Source organism: Topomyia yanbarensis, chromosome 3 (assembly GCF_030247195.1).
Source record: "Topomyia yanbarensis strain Yona2022 chromosome 3, ASM3024719v1, whole genome shotgun sequence".
Taxonomy (NCBI): Eukaryota; Metazoa; Arthropoda; class Insecta; order Diptera; family Culicidae; genus Topomyia; species Topomyia yanbarensis.
This window is the reverse complement of record NC_080672.1, coordinates 25,617,639-25,642,878: the sequence shown is the minus strand read 5'-3', so window position 1 is coordinate 25,642,878 and position 25,240 is coordinate 25,617,639. Positions and strand designations below refer to the sequence as shown.

The window sequence follows — 25,240 nt, the reverse complement described above, 5'->3', positions numbered from 1 at the left end:
TTAACACCCGTTGTTGGGAACTTGATACATTGGACTAGACAAAATAGAGGACTTGACGTTACACACTTCGAGACAAACAGGCGCAAAATTTAGTCCTTCTCCCGAGGACCGGTGTTTACTTGGCAGACAGTTGCTAATTCGTCCGATTTTGCAAATTTTGTCTCGCGGGACGGACCGAAATCCCCTACGCTCTAAGCTGCAGTCCTATCAGCTCGCTAAAAAAAAAAAAGAAAATCACTTGTAATCGTCCAAACAAAAGTGAGAGAAATTTGATTGCTTCGGCAAAAATATGCGTCAATGTAAGTTCTAAAAGTCTCTAAATAAAATAATTTTAACGAGAAATTTACATAAAGAGATAATATTAAATAAAACCGATTTTTCAAGATCCACCCTACCCGAAATCTCACAAATCATAACACGTGAACCATTAGAGATAACCATTTAGTTCGTTCAGCAAAGTTGCTTCAATTTAATTGTGTTATAACTTTGTACTATACATTGTGTAGATAAATTTTCCCTTTCTGAAAAAAAATCCTTCGAACACCCTAGTCCGACATGTCTCTTTTAATTGGGTCTGATCTGGTATGCTGTGCTAGATCGCGTGACCGTACTTCAATTACATCGTCATTGATGTCAACAGGGATTTTGTTTTAACGTTGTCATGTTCGACTTAGTGCTACATGTTGTTCTTCGCAATTAAGTTTTCAGCCTGGGGTAAGCTTTTTAACGTTGACAGTACACGGTTACGGAGGTGGTGCAGCTGTACGTATGCTTGAGATGAAGCGCCATTTTGCTTTTAGTAATTATTCCACCTCCGTGGATTGTTGTCTAATATGAGTAGTTCGAAGTTATTTTCTGTGCTCGCTCATTTAACTACATAGGCGAGGGAAACGATACTGTATTGCTTGTGCAGTGTATAAGCAATAAAGTAGCAGGTAGAATTGTTTGTTTACTTTATTGTTGTTTTTATAGTGTGCAAGATGGGAAAATAGACTGACTTTCACAGTTGTTTGCTAGCTGTGAATATCGTTCCCGTAGGCAGGGTTACCGCACAAAGCTGCCTCAAATGCAGTGAAGACGATGTGATCAGCACCCGTTTTTATCATTCACCGATTTTATCAGCATTTTTACCGATTTTATCAGCTTCATATGAAGATTTATAGTTGGTAGTTTGATAGGCTCTAGCAGACGAACCAAGTTGAATTCGAGTAAATCCTTTCTTGAGCATATTTTACTTATCTTAGAGATACGAACTATGCAAAAAAAAAATTTGCAATCCCAGTGTCCAGAAGTCCAAGATTCCAAGAGTCCAAAAGCCCAAGAGTCCGAAAATTTAAGAGTCCAAGAGTCAGAGTCCAAGAATCCAAGAGTTTAAGAGTTCAAGAGTTCAAAATTCCAGGAGTCCAAGAGTTCACGAGTCTAACAGTCGAATAGTCCAAAAGTCCCAAAGTCCAAGAGTTCAGAAATCCAAGAGTCCATGATTCTAATAGTCCAAACGTTCAAGAGTGTAAGAATTGAAAAGTCAAGAGTTCCAAGACTCAAAAGTCAAGAGTCAACAAATTCAAGACTACAGGAGACCAAAATTCCCAAGAGTAACAAGAGTAACACAAGTCCCAAGAGTCTCAAAAGATCCCAGTAGACCCAAGCGTCCCAAAAATCCCAAGAGTCCTAAGAGTCAAAGAGCCTAGGAGTCAACGAGTCTAGGAGTCTAAGACTTGCTTTTATTGTGTGCAAGATGGGAGGTAGACAGACTTTCACAATTGTTTGCTGGATTTAGACATCGTTCCCGTAGACAGGCTTACCGCACAAAGCTGTCTCAAATAGTGAATTGTAGCATATGAGTTAGACATGCCGGTAATAATAACAGTAGCTAGTCTAATAATTCAAAACTCCAAGAGTTCACGAGTTTAACAGTCCAAAACACCAATGTCCAAGAGTCCAATAGTTCTTAAAGTTCAAGAGTCCAACAATCCAAGATTCCAGGAGTCCAAAAATTCCAGATTCCAAGAGTCTAAAGTTTTAAGAGTCCAAGAACCGAAGAATCCTGGATTCCAAGAGTTCATGAGTCAGAGAGTCGAAGAGTCCAAAAGTCTCAGAGTCCAAGAGTCTAAACGTCCAAGAGCCCGAGATTCCAAGAGTCCAAAAGTTCCAGAATGCAAGAGTCCACTAATCCAAGAGTACAAGAGCTCAACATTCCAGGTGTGCAAGAGTTCTCGAGTCCAAGAGTCCAAAAATTCCAGAGTGCAAAAGTCCAAGATTCCAGAAGTCCAAATGTGCAAGAGTCCAAGTGTTCAAAAATCCAAGAGTCCAAGATTCCAAAAGTTCAAAAATTCCAGAATCCACAACTCCAAGATTCCAAGAGTCTAAAAATTTAAGAGTGCGAGAGTCCAAGAGTCATAGTCCAAGAATCCAAGAGTTCAAGAGTCCAAGAATTCAAGATTCCAAGAGTTCAAAACTCCAAGAATCCAAGAGTTCACGAATCTAATATTCGAAAAATCCAAAAGTTCAAAAGTCCAAGAGTTCATGAGTCCAAGAGTGCAAGAACCGCAAGAGTCCCAAGAGTTCAAAAGTCTGCAAGTCCAAAAGTCAAGAATCCACAATTTCAAGAGTCCCAAGGGTTCTAAAAGACCAAAGAGTCCCAATAGACCCATGAGTCCCTTTGGCCCAGGAGTCATAAGAGTCTAGGAGTCCTCGAATCTAAGAGTCTACGACTCCAAGATTCCAAGAGTTCAAAACTCCAATAGTCCAAGAGTTCATGAGTGCAACAGTTCATGAGTCCATAAGTTCAAGAGCCCAAGAGTCCGAGAGGCCAAGAGTTCAAGAGTCCTAGATTCCAATACTCCAAAATTCCAAGAGTACAATAATTCAAGAGCGCTAGAGTCCAAGAGTCTGGGAATCAGAAGGTCAAATTCAAGACTCCAAGAGTCCAAGAAGTAACACAAGTCCCAAGAGTCCCAAAAGACTCAAGAGTCCCAATAGACCCAAGAGTCCCAAAAGTCCCAAGAGTCCTAAGAGACCCAAGAATCTAAGAGTCCACGAATCTATGTGTCTAATACTCCAAGATTCCAAGAGTTAAAGAGCTCAAAACTCCAATAGTCCAAGAGTTCACGAATCTAATAGTCGAACAATCCAAAAGACCCAGATTCAAGAGTTCAAAAGTCCAAGAGTCCGTGATTTCAAGTCCAAAAGTCCAAGAGCCGCAAGAGTCCCAAGAGTCTAGGAGTCCAAAAGTCAAGAGTCAACAAATTCAAGACTCCAAGAGTTTAAGAGTAACGTAAGTCCCAAGAGTTCTAAAAGCCTAAGAGTCCCAGTAGTCCCAAGAGTACCAGTAGACCCAAGAGTCCCAAAACTCCCAAGAGTCAAAGAGTCTAGGAGTATACGAATCTAAGTGTCTAAGACTCCAAGATTCCAAGAGTTCAAAACTCCAATATCCAAGAGTTCAAGAGCCCAAAAATCCTGAAGTCCGAGAGGCCAAGAGTTCAAGAGTCTATGATTCCAAGAGTCCAAACATTCAAGAGTCCTAGAGTCCAAGAGTCTGGGAGTCAAAAGGCCAAATTCATGACTCCAAGAGTCCCAAGAGTAACACAAGTCCCAAGAGTCCCAAAAAACTTTAGAGTCTCAGTAGACCCAAGAGTCCCAGGAGTCCCAAAAGTTTCAAGATTCCTAAGAAACCCAAGTCAGAGTCTAAGAGTCCACGAAGCTAAGAGTCTAAGATTCCAGGAGTCCGACAGTTCAAAACTCCAATAGTCCAAGAGTTCACGAGTCTAATCGTCGAAAAATCGAAAAGTTCCAGATTCCAAGAGTCCATGATTCCAAGTCTAAAAGTCCAAGAGTGCAAGAGCCGCAAGAGTCCCAAGTGTCCAAGAGTCTAGGAGTCCAAAAGTCTAGAGTCCACAAATTCAAGATTCCAAGAGTAACGCAAGTCCCAGTAGTTCCAAGAGTTCCAAAAGGCTCAAGGTTCCCAGTAGACCCAAAAGTCCCAAGCGTCCTAAGAGTCAAAGAGTGCAAGACTGCAAGAGTCAATGATTCCAAGAGCTCAAAACTAAAAGTTCTTGGATTCATGGACTCTGAGATTTTTGAACTCTTGGACCTGCGGGTTCTTAGATTTGTGATCTCTTGTACTCTTGGGCTCTTGAACCTACAGGGTCTTAGAATCATAGACTCTTGGATTCTTGGAATCTTGGACTCTCGGACAAATTGTAATAGAAAATATCTAATGGAGAAATGAAAACGATGCAATTTGATTCCGTACATCCTTTAGTCCTTCATAAATAGTCAATCGATGTAGTCAATGCCGTTAAAATCTCATTCCATCGCCTTCTGCGCTTTTCGACGAATTATAGTAATAAAAAATTCCAGTTCCACGCCATGCGACATCAACGTATCTGGTGAAAATTACTCAAGGCAAAACTGCTCTTGTAAACCGTTACCTTTTTTTATACACAAACATACATAATTATAATATATGTATCAGTACCGAACAGGACACAAGTCCTTGCCCGCTCCACATCTTTTACGTGTAATCAATTTAATCAAGACCTCGGTCATGCTAAGGTGCATGCTTCATTTGGCACCTTTTTGTGTGCCTTTTTCGCTACACGACCACGCCCCCCCCCCCCCCTCCCCGCTGTCTCTCTATCTCTACCGCTACTGACATTGATTTATTGTAACTATGCCGGCAGCACCAGTAGAACAGGTGATATATGTGCTCAAGCTGCGGCAGGCATGGAATTTTGAAAGAAATAATCAAGACGCTGGGTGCTGCTTCTGCTGTGAATGCGGAAGGCCCGAAAGTTATGTAACATAGTTCGGTGGGTGTTTTCGGTCGGTCATTGGACACACCGTAACACGTCCCGATAATTAACATCCGGGACACGCTTTCGGGGCTTTGGAATTGGATGCAGCTAATCAAGACAGTAGGTGTGGCTAATTTGTTATTGTTACGTCTGTCTCGTTCTCGTAGAATTCCCAAAGTGAAACGTGATGTGTTTGCAGTCGTTTTAGTGAACTTTAAATGATCTATTCGTTGTGGTTCTGGAACTTTAACCTTTATGCACTAATAAACCTGACGGTGATTGCGTGTTTTGCAACAGTACACTCCTAGCTTCTGTATTGTACACTCCTTTCCAGCGTGTAGGTTGACCTAACTTTCTTCGCTAACTAACTAACCCATTCTATCGGGAACAATCTATCTAAATTGCCGTTGCTGTTCTTCTTCGGTGATTGAAAAATAATCAAAGTAAGTGCAAAGATTAGAGTCGCTTTGAGTTCTATTGGTTCAGAATGAATGCTTGGTAGTATGTTAATTAGACTTGCAACTATGTAGCATTAGACCTGAAACAATGTGTCAATGCTTCGGAACACTGATATTTCAAATTGTGAAAACAAGTTTTTATGGTAATACGCATTAAAAATCGGAAATAATTACTAAAAGTTCAATAAAAAAATATTTCACAGTTACTCTGCACACCCAAGCAACGCCTGCATTAAGCCCTTCAACAAAACACCCTAAAACCCTATTTCTGCATTTACAATGCAATCCAGCTCTACATATGCACCACAAAAGCATAAGGGCACAGCCAAAATGTAGCATTGTCGTCATCTCTATAAACGTATATCAAGCAAAGGATATTTAAAACTGGTATGCTTCACCAATGCATTTAATGCTTTTACAGAGCGAATATAATGCCAATAAAATGCTAATGTAATCCAGTGGATATATTCTTTATGCATCTCCTCTTGAAAATTATACTCGAACATGTTTCAATTCATTTGGGCGTATGCAATATAGCCTAGACAGCAAGAGCAGTTCACTTGCCGTAAATGACGAGATAAGATGCCTTCGTTCCTAGCTTACTAACGGTAATTTTCGTAAAACATTATTCATATCGTGTGGGAACCAATTTCCGTCGAGGTTAAACTATTCACTACATATCAGAAACAAAATAGCTTAGAAATATTCACTTTTTCGAGTGAGATTGCAAGTGGAACAAAATTCAATTCATGCTCGCCGCGCTAAAGGGAATGCTTCAGTTGTTTGCTTCGTCCTTCATTCGTTCGATGCATTCATTCAGTTATTTTCGGTTGAAAGTAAACTGAATTTCGTTTCTATCAGGGTTGTTAATCGATAATTAATCGTCATCGTCGATAACGTTAACCACCCGTCAACGTCATCGGAAACTCCGTTAACGATAATGTATCGTCGGATTCATCGTCATCGTCGATAATTCATCGGCGGTTATCGCGATACATTTTGCGTTACTTTCCCGTTTATTGGAGTTGAAGTTGATGCGGTTAACTTTCAATTGTTTAGAAATGAATAATTATTGGAGGACATGTTGTTGGCAGTTGAAAATCAATAGTTTTTGGACAGTTTCTATGCACGGGTGGGGGGTGGTTTCGACGATGTGTCCAAATGGAATTTTTTGTCAACTTTTCGGGAGAGTTTATATTGAAGGGAAAGTTATTGGCAGTTGACAATTAATAGTTTTGGACATTTTCAATACACAGGGGGTTCGACGATGTGTCAAAATGGATTTTTCCAACTTTTGGGGAATGTTTATTATATTGAAGAAATTATTGGTAAGTGAAAATCAATAGTTTTGGGCATTTTCATCGGTGCGTCAAAATAGAAATTTTTTCAACTTTTCGCGAACTTTTTATATTGAAGGGAAGGTTGTTGGCAGTTGAAAATCGATAGTTTTGGACATTTTCAATTCACAGGAGGATCCATCAGTGCACAGTGTTTCCAAAGTGGCAAAAACGTGAAAGAAAAGTTTATTTATATTTTTTTGCATTTAAAAAGTATAAGTTGGGTGATTAATCCCTCTAAAGCTGAGAAGCAAGTTTTTGTTTGGTCATTTATGAAAATAAAAAAAAAACTTTATTTGGCAAAGTTGTTGAGAATTTCTTAAGTATTAACTTCGCTGAAGAGACTATGTGTCTATCTGTCGATGTTAATTTACATTTGTGGAGATTTCTTTCCTGAAAATTGCTTTTTGCAAAATACTTTTCCTGGTAATTTTGTAGAATTTCAAAATGTTCCTAGATTTTGTTCAGCATAAGAAAATACAGAATTTTTGTAATGTAAGTTTATTTGTATCTCTTACAACTTATCGAATATTCTAGTGTCCAAAAAGCAATATTTTGGCATGGAAACCGTAAATTTCCGCAGACGAATACCAATACGAATCTGTAAAACAAACACTATCAAAATCGTTTGGCGGGCTCTAGCCTACGTTCAAGTCAAATTCGAGTAAATTCCTTCTTTAGTATATTTTTCTTATCTTAGAGATGCAAAATATACAAACATAATAATATTGTACTGTAAGACCTCCTTAAGGGAAATTTTTACTAAATGATCAGAACGAATATTTTAATCGCTGTGGTTTGTTAAAAAGAAAGAAAAAAATATGTTAGTCCAGGTGTTTGCGTTTTGACTTCGTCTCTTCAGAGCCAGAAAAAATATGTACCGATTTTGTCAATGTCATCGTTTTATCAGCCTAAAATTCGCCAAGGGGCTGATAAAAACGGGTCTTCACTGTATTCAAAAACGACTAAAACTCTATTATGAGGCCGTTTATAAATTACACTACACATTTAAGGGTAAAAGAAGGAAGCATGAAGCATCTTGTTACATAGTGGAGAGAAGAAACGGAGGAGGGGGCTAAAAGCTTCCCAACTAGAAAAGGAAATCAAACATTGGAAATATGTATATTCTCCTTTTAAAAATCCAGAATATTCTAGTTTAAATTAAAATTATAATAAAATCTGTTAATCACCACACCACTTAGTGGTTTAGTAGTTTTTTCCAATATATGTTTTGCGTGCTAAAAATTACTAATTACACATTAGCTCAAAATTTGTTTTCTTCATGGTCAAAACAACTTTTAATCACCTTTTTGCCGCTTGGAAACACTGTGCACCTGGGACTGTTCTGTGCACCAACTTACTCGAAAAGTTGAAAAAATTCCATTTTGACACATCGTCGGACCCTTCTGCGTATTGAAATGTCCAAAATTATTGATTTTCAACTGCCAACAACTTTCCCGAAAAGTTGAAAAAAATCATTTTGACGCATCGTTGGACCCCGCTGTGCATAGAAAATGTCCAAAACTATTAATTTTCAACTGCCAACAACATGTCCTTCAATAGGTATTTATTTCTAAACAATTGAAAGTTAACCGCATCAACTTCAACTCCAATAAAAGGAAAAGTAACGCAAAATGTATCGCGATAACCGATGAACCGACGATGACGATGAATACGACGATACAATTATCGACGATGACGATGAAGGCGACGATACATTATCGTTAACGGAGTTTCCGATGACGATACATTATCGTTAACGAGTAACGCCGATAAATTATCGTGAAAAATGTATCGTATTAACAACCCTGGTTTCTATGCTGGCTCTGAGTGGTATTATCGCGCTAAAAGCCCCAAGTTTATCGACCTAGTTGTAACGAAGGAATACTAAATCTTACCACTACCACAAATACCTTGCCAGACCATAACTTTCTTACCTTTCGACTTAACATTCGACTTGAATGGATGTATCAGATGTACTCGCTCTTCTCACATCGTATAATATTGTGGCCCGGCAAGGCTTTGTATTCGAATTTCACGTAGGTTTCGTCATCCATGATTATACAGCTCGAATACCCAACAAGCATCGTATCGTACAGCGCTCGAACTCTTTGCCTGATCGATGCGTCTTTTATTGGACTGCGTTTCAGTTGCTCCTGCTTCTTATAGATTTGAAGATTTAAACGTTATTCACCACCATTAACAATTGCATTAAAAATATCACCTTTTTGCCACATCACGCACTGACAACTCCTTCTTTTGCTGGAACGCCGTCAGTGTACGTTGATCGAAACGAGGGATAGCGCACGGCTTTCTCACTAACTCCTTCCATTTTGCCCATATGCCGAGTTCTGTACATCATTTGTGTACAATATTTCGACGTTGTTCTACTGAAAGTTTAATGTAAACTTTTGGAAAGTTTCCGATCGTATTCCTCATCATCGTTTCGGTGCGACTAGGAACTACGCTATCAGATCACTTCTACATCGGGCGTTCCTCAAGGAAGTCATCTCAGACTGCTTCTTTTTGTGCTCCTTGTAAACGATCTCTGCACTGAAGTGACCTTGAAAGGCTCATGGATTGGTCGGACAGAAATGGAAAAAATGGAAACATTCAGCATTGCAACACAATTACTTTTGCACGAATACACTCTTCGATTGTGTTGAATATTTAATGTGTTCTACTCATGTAGCGCGAGTCGCATCCGTTAAGGATCTAGGTATCACTCTCGACCGTAAGCTACGATTTATATACATTTCTCTTCCGCTATAGCCAAAGCCTACACTGTACTTGGACTAAACAAACGCAACATTCGTGAGCTCAATGATCTTTTTTGTCTAACATATCCATTCATTGCACTGGTACGCAGTATTGTGGAATAAGGAGTTAATGCTTGTTCACGACAAAATCGGGACACCTAAAAACACAGATCTCTTGAAATATTCTGTCAAAAAAATGAAATATTTCTCATATGTCTATTCTATCTAAACGTACATAATTCGTTTGTATGTAAGAAGACCTGCTTATTGTATCCGCCAACCGTACTGAATGTGCTGCTAGACTTTTTTGAGCAGCGGGTATTCTTCGCGCAACTGCTCTGAAATTGAGAAGCAAACCCTTAATTGTAATGGATAAACCTACCTGAGATCCTCTTCCAGCTTTCGACTCGTGATGACGTAGTGCTCAAGTTTGCATAGCCGAGCTTGTGGGTGGGCACGTACTCGATTACAAAATCGTATCGACCGGCATTGAACCAAAGATCCGAAGTAAAGTTTTTCAGTTTTTAACATAAAAGAAGCCTTCCGAAGAGAATTTTGTAAAATATCATGACGGCGAAAATGATGACCGAAGCTTCGCGGTTCGGCTGGCTGTAGTCTTGCGCGGCCTGCCAAAGTCACTAAATTATAAACACGTTAACATACGTGACAAGAAAACGCCCACGCGGTCAAACAAGTTAACATAAAAACACTCGTGTCCTTCACGATAATACAAATCTGGTCACGCGTGCGATTATCTTATGACGATCATTTGCGCTGATTTACGCCCGCGATTTTGTATACATAGAAACGCCACGGTAATCAAGTTAATAAGTTAGTTACAAATTCAAAAACGCCGTCTCAAGTGTATTTATAAGAACGCTCGGTCACGTCCGGAAACCTCTACCTTTGGTTCTAGCAGTCTAAACCCACACCTTCAATCTTGCTCGCAACTCATATACACTAGAAGTCCCAGAACGCCAACGCTGTATACTCCAGTGATACGGTAAAACTCACTCGCTTCCAGATCTAAACCATACACTCAAAAAGGCTACAAGGTTACAGGGCTACACAAACGAATTTATACACGCGACACATACAAATGCTCGCGTCCTACAATACAACCATCATCGCAAAATGGAACATGCAAACATCCACGCAAAATTACGCTCGCGATCTGGCAAACCCTTCTATTCAAATGAACGTTTTACCACCTACAATTTATAAACGATTATACAAATGCGCGTTCCCATGCTATCATAAATTGGTCAAGCCCGGGAGCCCCTACCGTTGGTCCTACCACCCTAGCTCCAAGCCTTCAGTTCTAACATGTGTCTCCGTACACTCAAAATTAAATGACAACAGCATTGTACATGCTACCACACACGACATGCAACATGTTAACCCTTAAATGCGCAATGTTGTTTTAGAACAACATTGCCGAAAATACCTCAAAATTATACTAGTAAGGTATTAAAGCTGTGAAACAATTTTCACAAAGTTCGAAAAAAATGGTTTGCGCCTTCAAGGGTTAACATGCAATCGCACGAATCCTTCGCGATCATCCTCGCACACCTAGGTTCGCAATTTCGCAAACATGAAAATACCCTGGTGATAAAGTATACAATTATAACACTTATAAACGCGGCCTCAATTACAAAGCTACAAACGTCTGTGTTCGCACGGTTATGAATGGGTCACGTTCGGAAATCCTTTACATCCCGAGCAAAGGGAAAGCCAAAATTTTCTCTAACTTCATGGTCCAAATCCACCCTCATTGCATGATATTTTTATAGTGTTTGAAATGGGTTCAACGCATGAAAACACCATCATTATGATTCGGAAGATCCCATATAAAAACCACATTCTGGTGTACTTATGGTGTTTTGATGATTGCGAAGTTTGGCGCGGACCTCATGATATTTTTAAAGGAAATGTATAATGTTTGAGCCCATGAGAATTTGCTAGGGATACACGCTAGCAAACACAAACACGTTAACATACAAACGCTTGAGCTTTTCGCGATCATCCATGCACCCATACGCCTGCTATCTCGTAAACTTGTTGACACTTCGGTGGTTTAGTGAACGTTTTAGCACTTATAAACTTATAAACGCTATCTCCAAGGCCTATATACAGGCCTTTAGTTGGTCCAATCTAATAAAAAGAAATAAAATGACTATGACATAACTTAGACAACACGTTTCTTGGCGACATGAGAGAGATTCCATGAGAAACCCGCCGACCGCAAAATATGACCATCGTCGATTCGAACGAAACTTTGCAGGTGTGATCGCTGTATGAATCTCCATGATATTCTCTGGCAATTGGAATATTTTGATGCAAGAGTAATTTTTCAAAAGGGCGTAAACGTTTCTACGTGCATGAATTTTAATTTTTTTTTGTTCGATTACTGTATTTTATACAGCAAAACTATCTGAGAACAAGTTACAGGGAATGAATACTTCTGTCCGAATAAAATATACGCTGAAAAAAATGTAATTTTTCAAAAAAACAAATTTATGATAAAAATTTAAATTGCAAAAAAACTCATTTTTTTAAATTTTTCATATTTTGTTACCAAAAACCTAAAGAGAAAAGAAACATTTTGATTGTGATTGCATGATGGAGAAAAAATCGGTAAAAAAGTTCTTCTAACAATAACTTCGTACATGTTTTAAAATTTCATACTAATAGACATACAATAAGCACCATTTAAAATCAAAATGCATTTAACAAAAATCTTCCAAAATGCGATAGTTTTCGAGATATTTGAAATTTTGCTCCTTCAAAAACAATTAATTCGTTTAATTATGCTCTTTTTAAAAGTTATTCGCGTTACCCCATCAAAAAATGTCAAAAATTTAATGTTAATCGTTTTAAAGACGTAAAAGCAACCTTTTTAGTGTATTTGGATCATGGAGAAGCTTTCAATAAAAAAGTTTTCCTAACAACAACTTTTGACATTTTTTTATTATTCTTACTATTTGCAGTCAAAAATACAATTTTCTTTTTGAATATGATTCTAAACGCCATTTTAAATCGAAATGCTCTAAACAAAAATTTTCTAAAATGTAGTAGTTCTCGAGATATTTTAACTTTTGTTTTAACAACACAATTATTTTGTTTTATTGTGACCTTTTCATAAGTTAGTCGCGTTTCTCCATCAACAATAATAGGTTTTTCAAAAGGCCCGTAAACTTTCGTGCAACTTTCTCTTTGACATCAAGGCGATATTGTAAACCATTTGAAAGTTACATGAAAGCAACCAAAATATATTTCAACCATAGGGTCTGTAGATTAAACTATATAGCTGTTAAAAGCATTTCGATTTAAAATGGCGTTTATTTAAAAAGAAAATTGTATTTTTGACTGCAAATAGTAAGAATTATAAAAAAAATGTCAAAATTTGTTGTTAGGAAAACTTTTTTATTGAAAGCTTCTCCAGGATCCACTACACTAAAATAGTTGCTTTTACGTCTTTAAAACGATAAACATTTAATTTTTGACATTTTTTGATGGGGTAACACGAATAACTTTTAAAAAGAGCATAATTACACGAATTAATTGTTTTTGAAGGAGCAAAATTTCAAATATCTCGAAAACTATCACATTTTGAAAGATTTTTGTTAAATGCATTTTGATTTTAAATGGTGCTTAGAGTTATATTCTGTAATAGAATTACAATTTTGTATGTCTATTAGTATGAAATTTAAAAACATGTACGAAGTTATTGTTAGGAAAACTTTTTTACCGATTTTTTCTCCATCATGCAATCACATTCAAAATGTTTCTTTTCTCTTTAGGTTTTTGGTAACAAAATATAAAAAAATTAAAAAATGGGTTTTTTCGCAATTTAAATTTTTATCATAAATTTTTGTTTTTTTGAAAAATGACACAACATTTTTTTCAGTGTAAATTTTTTTCAGACAGAAGTATTCGTTCCCTGTAACTCGTTCTCAGATAGTTTTGCTGCATAATATACAGTAATCGAACAAAAAAAAAATTGAAATTCATACACGTAGAAACGTTTACGTCCTTTTGAAAAGTTGCTCTTGAGTCAAAATAATCTTATTTCCTGCGGAAAATATTTAGTCTTGCATGACGGTGAAACGTGTAAAGTTTCATTGGAATCTAAGATGGTCGGTCACGATTTTAAAGATTTTCGGACGGATCTTCGTGGAATTCCTCATGATCGGAAACTCTAATGATATGGGGAACTTACTCTTTTGTAGCATCAACCGTATACAAAAAATTAAGATTATTTACGACTACACGTAAATATGCGAATGACAATACGATTGTAAAACTAGTTTATATGCGCGAACTTATAACCCACTAGCGCACGACGCCCACGCGATCGAACATGAGTTTAAATGAGAAACGAAAATGACTGAGTACCAATAAGAACGTGATTGAATATTTAAATTTACACATATGAAAACAAAAAATCGCTACTTCTCCTGCTCGTTTTCGTAGACTCCAAAGAAAAAGAGCGTGTTTTTATTGTGTTATTTTGTATATTTTTAGTAACGAAAGAAGTTGTGAAAAGACGAATATTCATCGTTCATTGAATATTTATTAGAATTTGGGGCCTGCTGCTGAGTCCACTGGTATGTCGCGTCATCTTTGAGAGGAATTCGCGAGCGGATACCGTAACGTGCGTTTATTGGGAACAAACTTGCCATGTTAGCTAAATGAAGTCAGTAAGAGTTGAGGTTTTGTAGAATCAGCTGGGGTGCGGGTACCGAGGAAAGTTAACCAGGTTTTATGCAATGCAAATTGTTTATTAAATATATCAAAGAATCGAAGGATACGGTCGCTCAAGGAGGGCCATTTAGTAGAATACCGCTTCAAAAATGTTCTCACTGTTGAAAGTTTTTAATATTCAATCCACGATATCAGATCATTTCATATGTCCAGTACTAGGCTAACTCTCTGCTTAAATATAGTGTCACTTGGAGTTTTGACATCTCATTTGGAAATTTCAGATAGTTTCTAATATTTCCGAGGCCAGGAACTACTTACTTCGGTTTTGTGATAGCACGTTTTTCGAGATATTATATTTGGAGGCCCAATAAGAAGCACCATCGGGCCTTTAAAAAGAAGCTTAAGAGAGGAAAAAAATCTCCTCTTTCGAAAATTTATAGGCACATTAGAAGATGTTCCCTCAATAGTATTGTCTCACTCTTCAGTGAACAAGTAAAAATTAGTCGTGACCGGTGGCGTAGCCCGCTTTAGCATTTCTCTTAGTAGCCTTCAATTGTACGCAGGATATGTCGAGAGATCATGCGGAGTATCCCCCCAGAACGAGCACAGCATCATCAATGATTCTCTTTGCATTTTCCCCACCGTGCCTTATTTCCCAAATTGGTAGTTGTATCACCCAATTGTATGCAACGATGGTAGTTCATTCCCCGCGGCACAAAATGGCGAACAGGTAAACAAACCCATTTCAAAAGACCAATGTTTGGAAGAGCAGATCCGGCGAAAGGCCCGACCTGGGGATGATGGATGATAAGATGTTTACCTATATTCCTCGTTTTTTGTTGAGCGCAATTGCTTGCAATCCAGAATTTTCACTGACTAAAGCAATGGGTTCGTGAACAAGCCATTCTCATAATTCAGCAAATCTTCACAATTAATATCCATGTCGGAGATTACACCATCAATCTCTACTTCCCGGGCGGGTACGTACACAAAATACTTCTTCGACAAAATCTCGCAACGTGCATTCATATTTACCTGTTCAATGTCGCTCACGACCATGGCGATATTGGTCATGATCGAATAGTGTTTAATTAGATCACGTGATATATCGATGGTGTTAAAGGACTTAGACCATCAAAGGACCGGTTGTATTAGATGAGTATAATTTATATCGAAAAGGACACTTATCGGCATTGTTTTTGCCATTTGGGGGGATATTCAAAACGACCTCCATAAATTGTTACACGGGTGCGTTTTGGTTTCGCCTCATCAGAAACCTACACTAACTGTTTGTCGGAATAGATTAGCACCGGCTTGATGCACATCCCTTAAAACTAAAACACACTTTGTGTTTCAATCGAACGAATGATCAAACGTGATGTCCCGTCCGAGCAGAATTTCTGTTTATGCCGATGAGACACAGTGAAGCCGGTTGGTTTTAATTGAATGCTTCGTCTTTGGCGGAGCGTTAAGCCCCGCTTTTGCCTGAATCGATGTATGCTTTTCGTCCACAACCAAATGAACGTCGTGAAACGCTTATCTTTTCACGTCTGGAATACTTCAAAACCTTACTACCCCTCGGGCTGAAAGTGTTACGCCGGTCCTGCTGTCAGCTTATGCTAAGCCCAACTTTCGCATTGGGAGACGTTCTTTTGCCGATTCCAACCTAGCTACCTTCCTCTTGAAGATATCGTCGTATCTATTGTATTGACATTGTGTGCATGCTGTGACTGACTTGTGGTTGCGGACGATTTGGAAACAGTTGCTGCTGATGTGTAGTCACAACCGGATCGTAAATTTTCTGCTGCTGCTCCTGCTGGTAAAGTGTCGGAGAGGGACGAGGGACTTTTCGGTTGATTCAACTGCTACCGTTGATTTACCACGAGGTCGTGGAGTCCTTTTATATATTACAAACATGGTATACGCAATGCTTAGCTACCGATATCTATGCTCATCATTGAGCATTCCAACTGATCCAGCGATAACGGCACGGACGTACACTAGAGCGAATGAATATCCAACAAGCAGCAGACGGCAAAAGTGATATTACCTCCTTGGATATTATGTGAAACAGCAAACAGTGCGTCCAGGATAGACGACCACAATAATTTCCTTTTTTATTTCTTTAAATTACTTCAATCTGAAATGTACATTATTTCCAAAAAAGGCGAATGACCCTCAAGCTTCAAATCTTTATAAATGAATAAAAAAATCCATGGAAGTGCTTTGAAAAGAAACCAATATTGTACAATTCTGATTAGAGGTGTGCGGCGCGCCGCCGATTTCAGAAAAATATTCAGTGCGCCGGCGCAATGACTATTTTTACCTAAAATCGGCGGCGTGGCGCACACCTTTAATTCTGATGTTATGTCAAAAATCAAATAAGAATTTTTTGGGTCTCATGTACTTAATAACTACATCCTGTTACCATTATTAACCCACTTTTTTCTCTTCTCTTCTTCTACTTGCAGAATTCGTAACAATGATGACATCGAAGTGAGCTACAGGTCGAAAAATTGCGCCTTTCTATTATTTGTTTATAAAGAAGACTGTAGCCACGCGCAACACCAGCTGCGCAACGCTATTGATATGGATTTAAAAAAACAAGAGAAAAAAGTAAAAGTAAAGATTAACATTAAATTAAATTAAACGAGAAAAAAAAACAAGAGAGAAAAAAAGGACAAAAATAATGCAAAAAAGTAAGGAAAAAATAACTTAAATTAATTGTAACAACACAATTTTAAATAAGAAAAATAAAAGGAGAAAGAAAAAATACATTAATTAAAGTTAATCGCTATCCTTAATCTATTTGTGTAAATTTTTGTAAAAATACAATATAAATATAAATTTAAAAGAAAGAGAGAAGGCAGGCAAAGGCAAACGTTTAGGCTCTACGGCGTGAGAACAGAGGATAGAATTGACAGGCACGGAGGCGGATTCGCCAGCTAGCAGCGGTGTGAGATGGGTTTAGCAGGGGAGGAGAGTCGAACGAAAACATCATCCGGGAGAGAGGAGAATACAGCAGGCAGGAAGAGGATAGCGTTTGGGTGTAGCGAGCGTGTCCTGTGGCAGGCAATAGAGAGAACAGGTTGCCGTGCCATGTGTTGGACACGACGTCGAACCGCGCAGCCAGCCGCCAAGGGTTTTCGTTTCTCGAAGCGTTTGTGCCGAAGCCCGCCGTCCCCCACACTCAAAGACAACAATTCCATCGGCGGTGTCGAACGAGCGAACTTTCTTTTCGGAAGTGAAAACGGTCGGTCAGAGACAGACATGCAACAACTTCCGAGACCATCCGTTTTATTTTGTGTTTTATTTGAAGATGACAGAGATAGCGATAGAGAGCATGAAGGGATAGAATCTTTTTTTATTAGAACGAAAGAATTAGATTTTGAGAGAAAATATGAAACATTTCCCACTTGTTAATGCAGTAAATGAATTTTCGTAAATTCGTTTGAATGAATTACAATAGAAGCAAATATCCAGCTTGGCATGCGCAGTTTTTAACAAACAAAACAGTAGTTGAGAGAACGAAGAAATGAACACATCCAACACTGATCTGTAATGTTATACTTAAAGGAAAATGAATTGCTATTTATTAAAGCCGTAATTTATAGTCGTTCGATCCAAGAAAAACTATCAAAAAACAAACGCCGTGTTTTCATTTTTTCTCTCGCGGGGTCGGTTGTCTTGGCGCGAAAGGCTTAGTCAGGTTGTCGCTTCCAGCGGAGTGAGTTTATCTGTTCCGCTCGGAAGTGTCTGGTGTTGTTCGTTGGTCGAGAGCGACTCTTAAGTTTCGTTTTGTTTGATGCGACCCAAACCCTTGGCTTTTTTGAGTTGCAACACCTTTCCCCTTCGCGTGTTGGTATGTGAAGGAGCGATTGGACAGGGGAAGAGGTGTGGAAAGCATACTGGCTGCAAGAAATATGTTGGACTTTTGGCGATTTTGGGCCTCGGCGAGAACAGACTAAAAGGAGCGACTTGGGGCTGGGAAGAAACAGAGAGCGAGAGAGAGAGGAATTCCAGTGAAACAAAAAACAACACAGCGCAGTAATCGAGTGACACACTAAAGAGCAAAACAAAGCAGTATATAGAATTTGAAACTCTCATAAACCCGGATGCAACAACAAAAATTACTTTTTTTGCAGCATTTACTTCTAACGGTGAAAAAAGAACATTTAAACATTAAGTGTACCTAGATGAGAGTAAAATTAATAATGGAAAAGAAGCAAAAATATTAAAGTATAAAGTAACAGACATCCATCTATTATGTGTAATTTTCTTCTATGATTTGATCCACACACAGAAAGAGAAAAAAACACACTTTCGACGAAAAACACACAATTGAACACTCACATTTTGAAAGATAGCGAGAAAATCTTAACACAAACAACTAAAAAGCAGCAGAGTTTTGGAGAAATGAGGCGAAAAAACGCGTAAATCATTGTGTCGTTACAATTGTTTATGCGCTTTTTTCATCTTGTTCGTGCACTTTCTTGCCTTCTCGTTTCAAATGTTGGCAAAGGCGGCGCAATAAATCAAATTGAAAAAAAACAGCGCTGGCAATCCTCATTCGTCGTTGATAAAATATTATTAATATCTAATATAAACGCTAGCTCATATATACACAAACACACGCTGAAAGAAATGCAAAACCAACACAAACACATATGTACACTGTGCAATGAGCAATCTTTCACCGATTTGCACACACACACACACACGTAGAAAAGAACACACGCGAAACGGTGTGACTTTTTCCGTAACCCTGGTTCATTTCGTTATACTTTTCCCGTTCGATTTTTTCTATTGATTATTAACGTTAGAAACAAGTATAAGAAATAATGCGATAAAATATAAATTTTCTATTGAAGAATCTTTTTGTAAAAGTGAACAAGCATATTATGATGGAATGAGGTAAAACAACCTAAGCATGAAGTAAAACAAAACAAAAAAGATATAACAACAAAACAAACCATTTATGAATTAGCGACAAAGGTACACATATATTAAAAAAGAATTAAGCAAAGCATTGAAGAGAACAGAAAAACATACTTACATCTGTTTTAATTGTTTTTCTTTCTGTGACTTACAAAGCTTACAAAGGGTTAGCAGAGAGCATCAACAACCAACCAAAGTGAGCTTTGAGAAATCAAGAAACACACACACTCACACAATTGGAGGTCGCGTAGTAAGCTATGGGTCACCATGGCGCTTCGCAAGGTGCGTGCGTAGCATATAGGAGTGGTTTTGTTATTCTGATAGTACACAGCCTGCTGCCACCCCACAAGGGTAAGTTCAGTAGCATTTTCGTTCCGCAGTGAATGCGTGGTTTTGTGACACCTATATTCTTCCTCGAACGATGGGACAGTCGACAAAAATTTTAACGCATAAATGAGGGTGCTGGTATAAAGCTGAACACCAAACCTACCCCCTCCCCCAGCCTTCTCCTCCACACACATTATATACAAACCTCTTTAATCTACCCCGTTAGCAAATCAATCAACGCAAGCAACGAATTTTGTGTGACGACGTTTCCATTACCGCCTCGCCCACGGTCGGTCTTCCTTAGGGTGAAGCCCAATGCGAACCTTTCATCTTGATCTGATGTGTGCGCTATTCCCACGCGAAGTCGAGTGCTAAAGAAAAACAAAAAAAAATGCAGCAATCGACCAGCACCCTCGCTAAAAAAAGAATTTCCTCCCACCAAAATCGCACTGTTTTCGTGGAAACGACAAAAAAGTTACGAAAACAAGCGAAGCAGCTACCATCCAGGTGTTGTGCAAGTTGAAGAAAATAGGACTATTACTGTCGTACGCCATTTTATACGATATAAACTTTCCTTTCGTGTGTTTTACGTCAGCGAGATAGCAAAGAACAAAACATCTTTCTTCAAATTCCAAACTCTCTTTAATCTATAAACAGAAAAACACAAGAAAACGCGTTTAAAGAAACTGTTACTACCTTACAAAAAAACACACTGAAAGAATCAGATACATTTAAGGGACGAGGTTAATCATCTAGTGGAAAATGAAAATCCTTCGTATAAACAAAAGGTATAGAAAAACAAACATCTAGCTAAAACAAACTTAAAATTTGAAGAAAATTTATAGCATCGGTAAGTTTAGTGAGCCAAGTATAACAGCAGAAAGAAGAAAACTTCCACCTATTTTGTCGTTCTGTTGTGCCTCGGACCAACGGGATAGAAATCTTCCGTGTCCTTATCAGAAAGAAAATATCTACTTACTCTTTACCACAGAAAGATCATTTGACAAAAAATGAGAACAACTTAGTAGAGAAACACAAGTGACGGGTTATTCGCTAACAGATTTAACTTGTTACTATATTTTGTTTGGTCTAACGTGTGTCGAATATTTGGTTCCAACTTTCCCCCATTTCATACACATTCAGGAAGAGAGATTTGATGTCGTCAGCGCGAGCGAGTAGAAAATATTAGTAGAGGAAATTGAAAACTAAAACCCCACGCATAAACAACAGCCTGCAACAATTTCTTAGATGACAAAAAAAATCATGTAGGGAAAACAATTCTCCGAATGAGAGACTTTCTTTTTTGCGGTTGATTCATTTATTGAAATTACTCTTTACTAATTGTTAAAAAAATTCACGCCCAGGAGTTAAAAAGAAGAAAAATGCTTAAACGAACCGGTAACGCCAGCATGCTATAACATATTCTATACTTTTCGATTTGAAAAAAAAAGTTCTCTTTCCCCGTTTTTGAGTATTCTTGCGCTACCATCCCGAAGTTTTATCGAAGCAAATACACAAACTTATAAAAGCAAGCTAACAACTGACAACATCAATAGCAAAAAAAAACAGACGGAAAATCAGACGATTTCAACTGAAAACATAACCCACAGCCACAGCACGGTTGTCGAAAAGAGACGAATTAAGAACTTAAAAGAGCAACAGCGGCAACAGCTAACTGATATACTGATACCGAAACCGGAAAGAACTACACAAAACACAAACAAACGACAACATCAATTGAGCAACACAAAAAAAAATTAAAAAAGAGATGGAAACAAACAACATGAAATAAGGAAAACAACAAGAGTAATTAAAAGACATAATATGAAATAAATGTTTCTTCACTTTTAGGTTGAACTATAAAAAAAACAAAAGGCTTGTTTTTATTACACCTCGGTGGTATGTCACAGCTATAAGTTCTCTTTCTAGATACGGCCATGCGTTTGCGTAGTTGCAGGGGTAATGGGTACATAGCGATTCTATACCCAAGTAGCTGGAATATCAGGGGCCCTATTCTCACAGTCACGTCACTTAGTGACTAGAAGGAAATTTTGCTGTAGTCACTAAGTGACGTGACTGTGAGAATAGGGCCCCAGGATTGGTTGGCACCTGTTCAGACACGTAGTCAGAAATTCGTTGGAATTGTTCAGATATAATTTTAAGAAAAAACATGTTTTTCAGTTACTTTTAACAAATTTTTTTATATTGTTTGGTTTGAACAAATTAATGAGAGAATGTTGAGGAAGATTGCTATTTCGAACCACCAAAGACACCGGTCACGATACCTACTCATCATGCTGAGTGTGGCAATGACAGTTCCTTTCATGTGACTCGTCGGAAGCACAAAATAAACTGTTACTTTCATTCTTGCTGTGGTGATTGTGTCGAGATGAGTGAGTCGCAGAAGCAAGAGGTGGTGCTCCAGCCAAATACGGAGGCTATTGATCTCCGGCCTTTTCGCATAAAACGCATAAGGTATTCGTGATGTGAAACCTTTGCTGAAGGTGAAAATGAAGGTTATTCTTACGGAAGCCGCCTTTATCGAGTTCTACTATGTCACGCATTCAGTTCTGATAGCGTTCAACAAATTCGTTCAGATGAGAAAATCAATTCGGCTACAAGATCGGAAAGCACCGTGGTCATTAAAGGATCACATTTGGAAGAAATGGAATACACTATAAAGAACACATCTAGAAAGTAATTCCCCATGTATTAAATGGTGTTTGTTGTGGTGGGAATCTAGGTGGACTGACTCTTGTCCTCCTACCTAGCCCTACACGTACAAAACATAATGCGATAGAATCATTACCACAAACAATAGCAAAATTTGTGTCTGCTGTTCAGTAATATTGACGGCAAAAGTTGCGTCTCAAAATCAACAACCAGCACCATCATTGAGGAAGTGCACACTCGTGACCCGGAAAAACCTTGATATATTTAACAATCGAACAATAACCAAGAAAAACGTGTGAAAGTAAACCAGCCGAAAAGTGGTAAAACAGTAGTTTCACCGAGATGTTTATATACCCACGAATTATATACACTCGTATATCACTAAATTTGCTGATATGGAGGCCCTTATTACTGTTCTCACTTCCACGTTCACTTTCACTTCATCGACACGTCACTTCACTTTTTTTACTTATTACCGTTGTCACCGACAGTGAAGTGATGAAAATGAACACCGTGAAGTGAGAGTGACAGTGAGGTGATGTTCGGAATAACCATTATACGTGATGTTCATAATTGCCTGCTCTGTCAATCTGTTTTGCTTTGCTCAGAAAAATATCGACGGAAAAGGATTAAAATGAGTGTTGGATTGTGGTTTGATACCGATAGTGAAGACGAGGAGGATTATACCGACCTGGCAGCGGAACGTAGACGGATAAGAGATAAATCAAATCCGCTGGATCAAACTGAAAAATCGTAAGCATATGGAATAGTTTAGTTTTATAGTGTAAAAAACAAATCACTGAACAAAATAAATTTGCTTCATTTTTTTGCAGATTCATTCAATTCTTCAGGATTTCTAAGGATATTTTTAAATATTTATTGGATATTATCGATACTAAAATCAACCCTGTTTAACAATCTATGTCGGTTCCTCCAATGATTATGCTGACAGCCTTTTTTCCTTTTTTATTTCGACTATGTTAGTCACATTTTCTTTTTTACGTTTTAACGACATTCAATTAGCTAGAGATTACTGGGTAGGGAAAGTTATGAAACTTAGAGCCATAGTACTCAAGTGAGAGCAAGGATGTTAAGTAAACAGATCGGAAAACTAGAAGTGGCAGGGTCATTAGAACAGGCTTAATTTTTGCCTTCTGATAATGAGGGTCGAGCTTAGGTAGAATAACTACGAATCACCCGAGTTCACTATCATGTGTCCTTGATAAAGGTAGACGTATCTATCTTTACCGTGACAACCGGCTTACTTAACATCCTTGCTCTCACTTGAGTACTATGGCTCTAAGTTTCATAACTTTCCCTACCCAGTAATCTCTAGCTAATTGAATGTCGTTAAAACGTAAAAAATATGCTGACAGCTTCATTAAGATTTTTTGCAGAAGGGAACTATCAGAAGGGCGTAGGAAACGATCGTTTCATTGGATTGGCACAACCTACGATGTCAAATGTTTTGAAACTTGTTTTGGGCATAATTGAAACAGAAGTCTGTCCGGCCGTCATCCAGTTTCCATCCGAAGACAATGAAATAAGCGCCATTAAATTAGGTTTCTATGGAAAAACTGGATTCCCAGGAGTAATTGGATGTGTAAATGGAACCCACGTTAGCATCATTCCGCCAGTCCGCAATAAACATCTGTTCTACAATCGCAAAGGCTTTTACAGTCTGAATGTAATATTGGTAATACTGAAATATTAAGTTTTATGCAATTAATACATTTGGATATTATACAACTACAGGTTTGCGATCATAATTTGATGATTCGGTATCTTGATGCTAATCATCCAGGTTCCTCGCATGACTCGTTTGTTTGGAATGGCAGTTCTGTAAATCAGTTACTGTTACAAAGATACAATAACGGGGAGAGGAACTCCTGGTTACTCTGTAAGAATAGAGTTATTGAAAGTATTGAAATACAGTGTGATAAGCGTACCATTCAGACAAAGGGCACAGTGTCTTGTTATAAGAAGATGTCATTTTCATTCCTTCCCTTATACTTGCTCGATCCATGCCCACTGCCTGTTATTTCATCTTATTGTAGTCGACCGTTTTCAATGAATTCCAGGTGATGCTGGTTACCCTTTGACACCATTTCTAATCACTTCTTTCCGTACAGGTGAAAATACCACAGAACGACAGACAAGGTTCAACGAAATTCACTCCAAAACTCGAATCACCGTGGAAAGAGCAATTGGAGTGGTCAAGAATACCTTCCGATGCTTGCTAGCAGCAAGACAGCTGTATTATAAACCTGAAAAAGCTACGCAAATTATCAACGTTTGCGTAGCCCTACATAACCTCCGCATGAAGCAAAAAATGGAATACGATGAACCAGAATTACCAAATGGAGAGAACAATCCAGAACTGCGCGATGTTGGTAGAAATGAGAGTGATGCGAGTAGAATAAGAGAAGAAATTATGAACAACATTTTATGAACCAAGTTGTGTTTTGCATCACAGAAATAAAACCTGAATCTATACACTAATTTTACAATCTGCCATTCTTAATCGACATTCTAGCAACTACATAACTGCAATCCGAAATACCCCCAGATGGCTATAATTCTTATTTGTACAAATTCGTGTGTTCAAGTTGTTATATGCATTTTATAATGAAAGTATAAATTATTTCGATTAAATATATGTTTTATTGAATGACTAACAACTTACTACGGTATTTATTTGAATTTTGCGTCTTCAAAACAATGACGTTATAATACATAAAAGCAAAATTCAACATTGACATTAATACATCAATCGTCACTGTCCATCTCGTTATGACCATCTTGTGCATCAGCCGTTGTTGTCCACCCTGGCTGGCTTTTATACTTCTGCTTCTTCAGCAGCAGCTGTTTCTTAAAATGGAATTTCTCCTCCTCCAGTTTAAACCGCTTCTTTTCAAGGTCAATCGCTGTTGTAAATCGTACGACTTACGTGAATATCGGGCACAATCCGATACATGCCACTTCATCTTATTTAGATCGTTCGTCTGCTTTTCGAGCAGAGCTTTTCGGTAATTCCGAATATTCGATCGTCCGCGGCCACGAGCAGCTGGTTGACCCTTATGAGCTGCATTATCCTGCACAGACCCTTCATAGGCTGCATTATCCTGCACAGAGTCGTCTTCTGGGACATTCGGTTCCTCGCTTGGGACTTCATCGTAAGGCACACATACTTGGCATTCACCACTAGCAGGTGCACTAGGGAGTTGCACTCCAAAAACAGAACC

The 25,240-nt window shown here is 38.2% G+C and overlaps 2 protein-coding genes across 2 annotated transcripts in view; both read left to right on the top strand.

Moving 5' to 3' along the window:
- Positions 1 to 17,705, top strand: part of LOC131691538 (calmodulin) — a 134,861-nt gene extending 117,156 nt beyond the window's left edge. The window contains exon 4 of the mRNA XM_058978040.1: positions 16,529 to 17,705. Coding sequence (XP_058834023.1) covers positions 16,529 to 16,557 — 29 coding nt within the window. The 3' untranslated portion in view covers positions 16,558 to 17,705. The remainder of the gene's footprint in view (positions 1 to 16,528) is intronic.
- A 4,223-nt stretch (positions 17,706 to 21,928) lies between these two features.
- On the top strand, positions 21,929 to 24,447 carry LOC131686844 (putative nuclease HARBI1). Its single transcript, XM_058970838.1, has 5 exons — positions 21,929 to 22,748; positions 22,829 to 22,974; positions 23,393 to 23,691; positions 23,751 to 23,895; positions 24,077 to 24,447. The coding sequence occupies exons 3-5, from the start codon at positions 23,452 to 23,454 to the stop codon at positions 24,445 to 24,447; spliced, it is 756 nt and encodes a 251-aa protein (XP_058826821.1). The 5' UTR covers positions 21,929 to 22,748; positions 22,829 to 22,974; positions 23,393 to 23,451.
- The last annotated feature ends 793 nt before the right edge of the window (positions 24,448 to 25,240 follow it).

Bases quoted from the DNA above. Each gene is read 5' to 3' on its own strand.
- LOC131686844 (XM_058970838.1), top strand. From the start codon at position 23,452: ATGTCAAATGTTTTGAAACTTGTTTTGGGCATAATTGAAACAGAAGTC. The intron at 23,692-23,750 runs GTAATACTGAAA...ATACAACTACAG, and splicing joins ACAGTCTGAATGTAATATTG to GTTTGCGATCATAATTTGAT. The intron at 23,896-24,076 runs GTAAGAATAGAG...AATGAATTCCAG, and splicing joins GAGGAACTCCTGGTTACTCT to GTGATGCTGGTTACCCTTTG.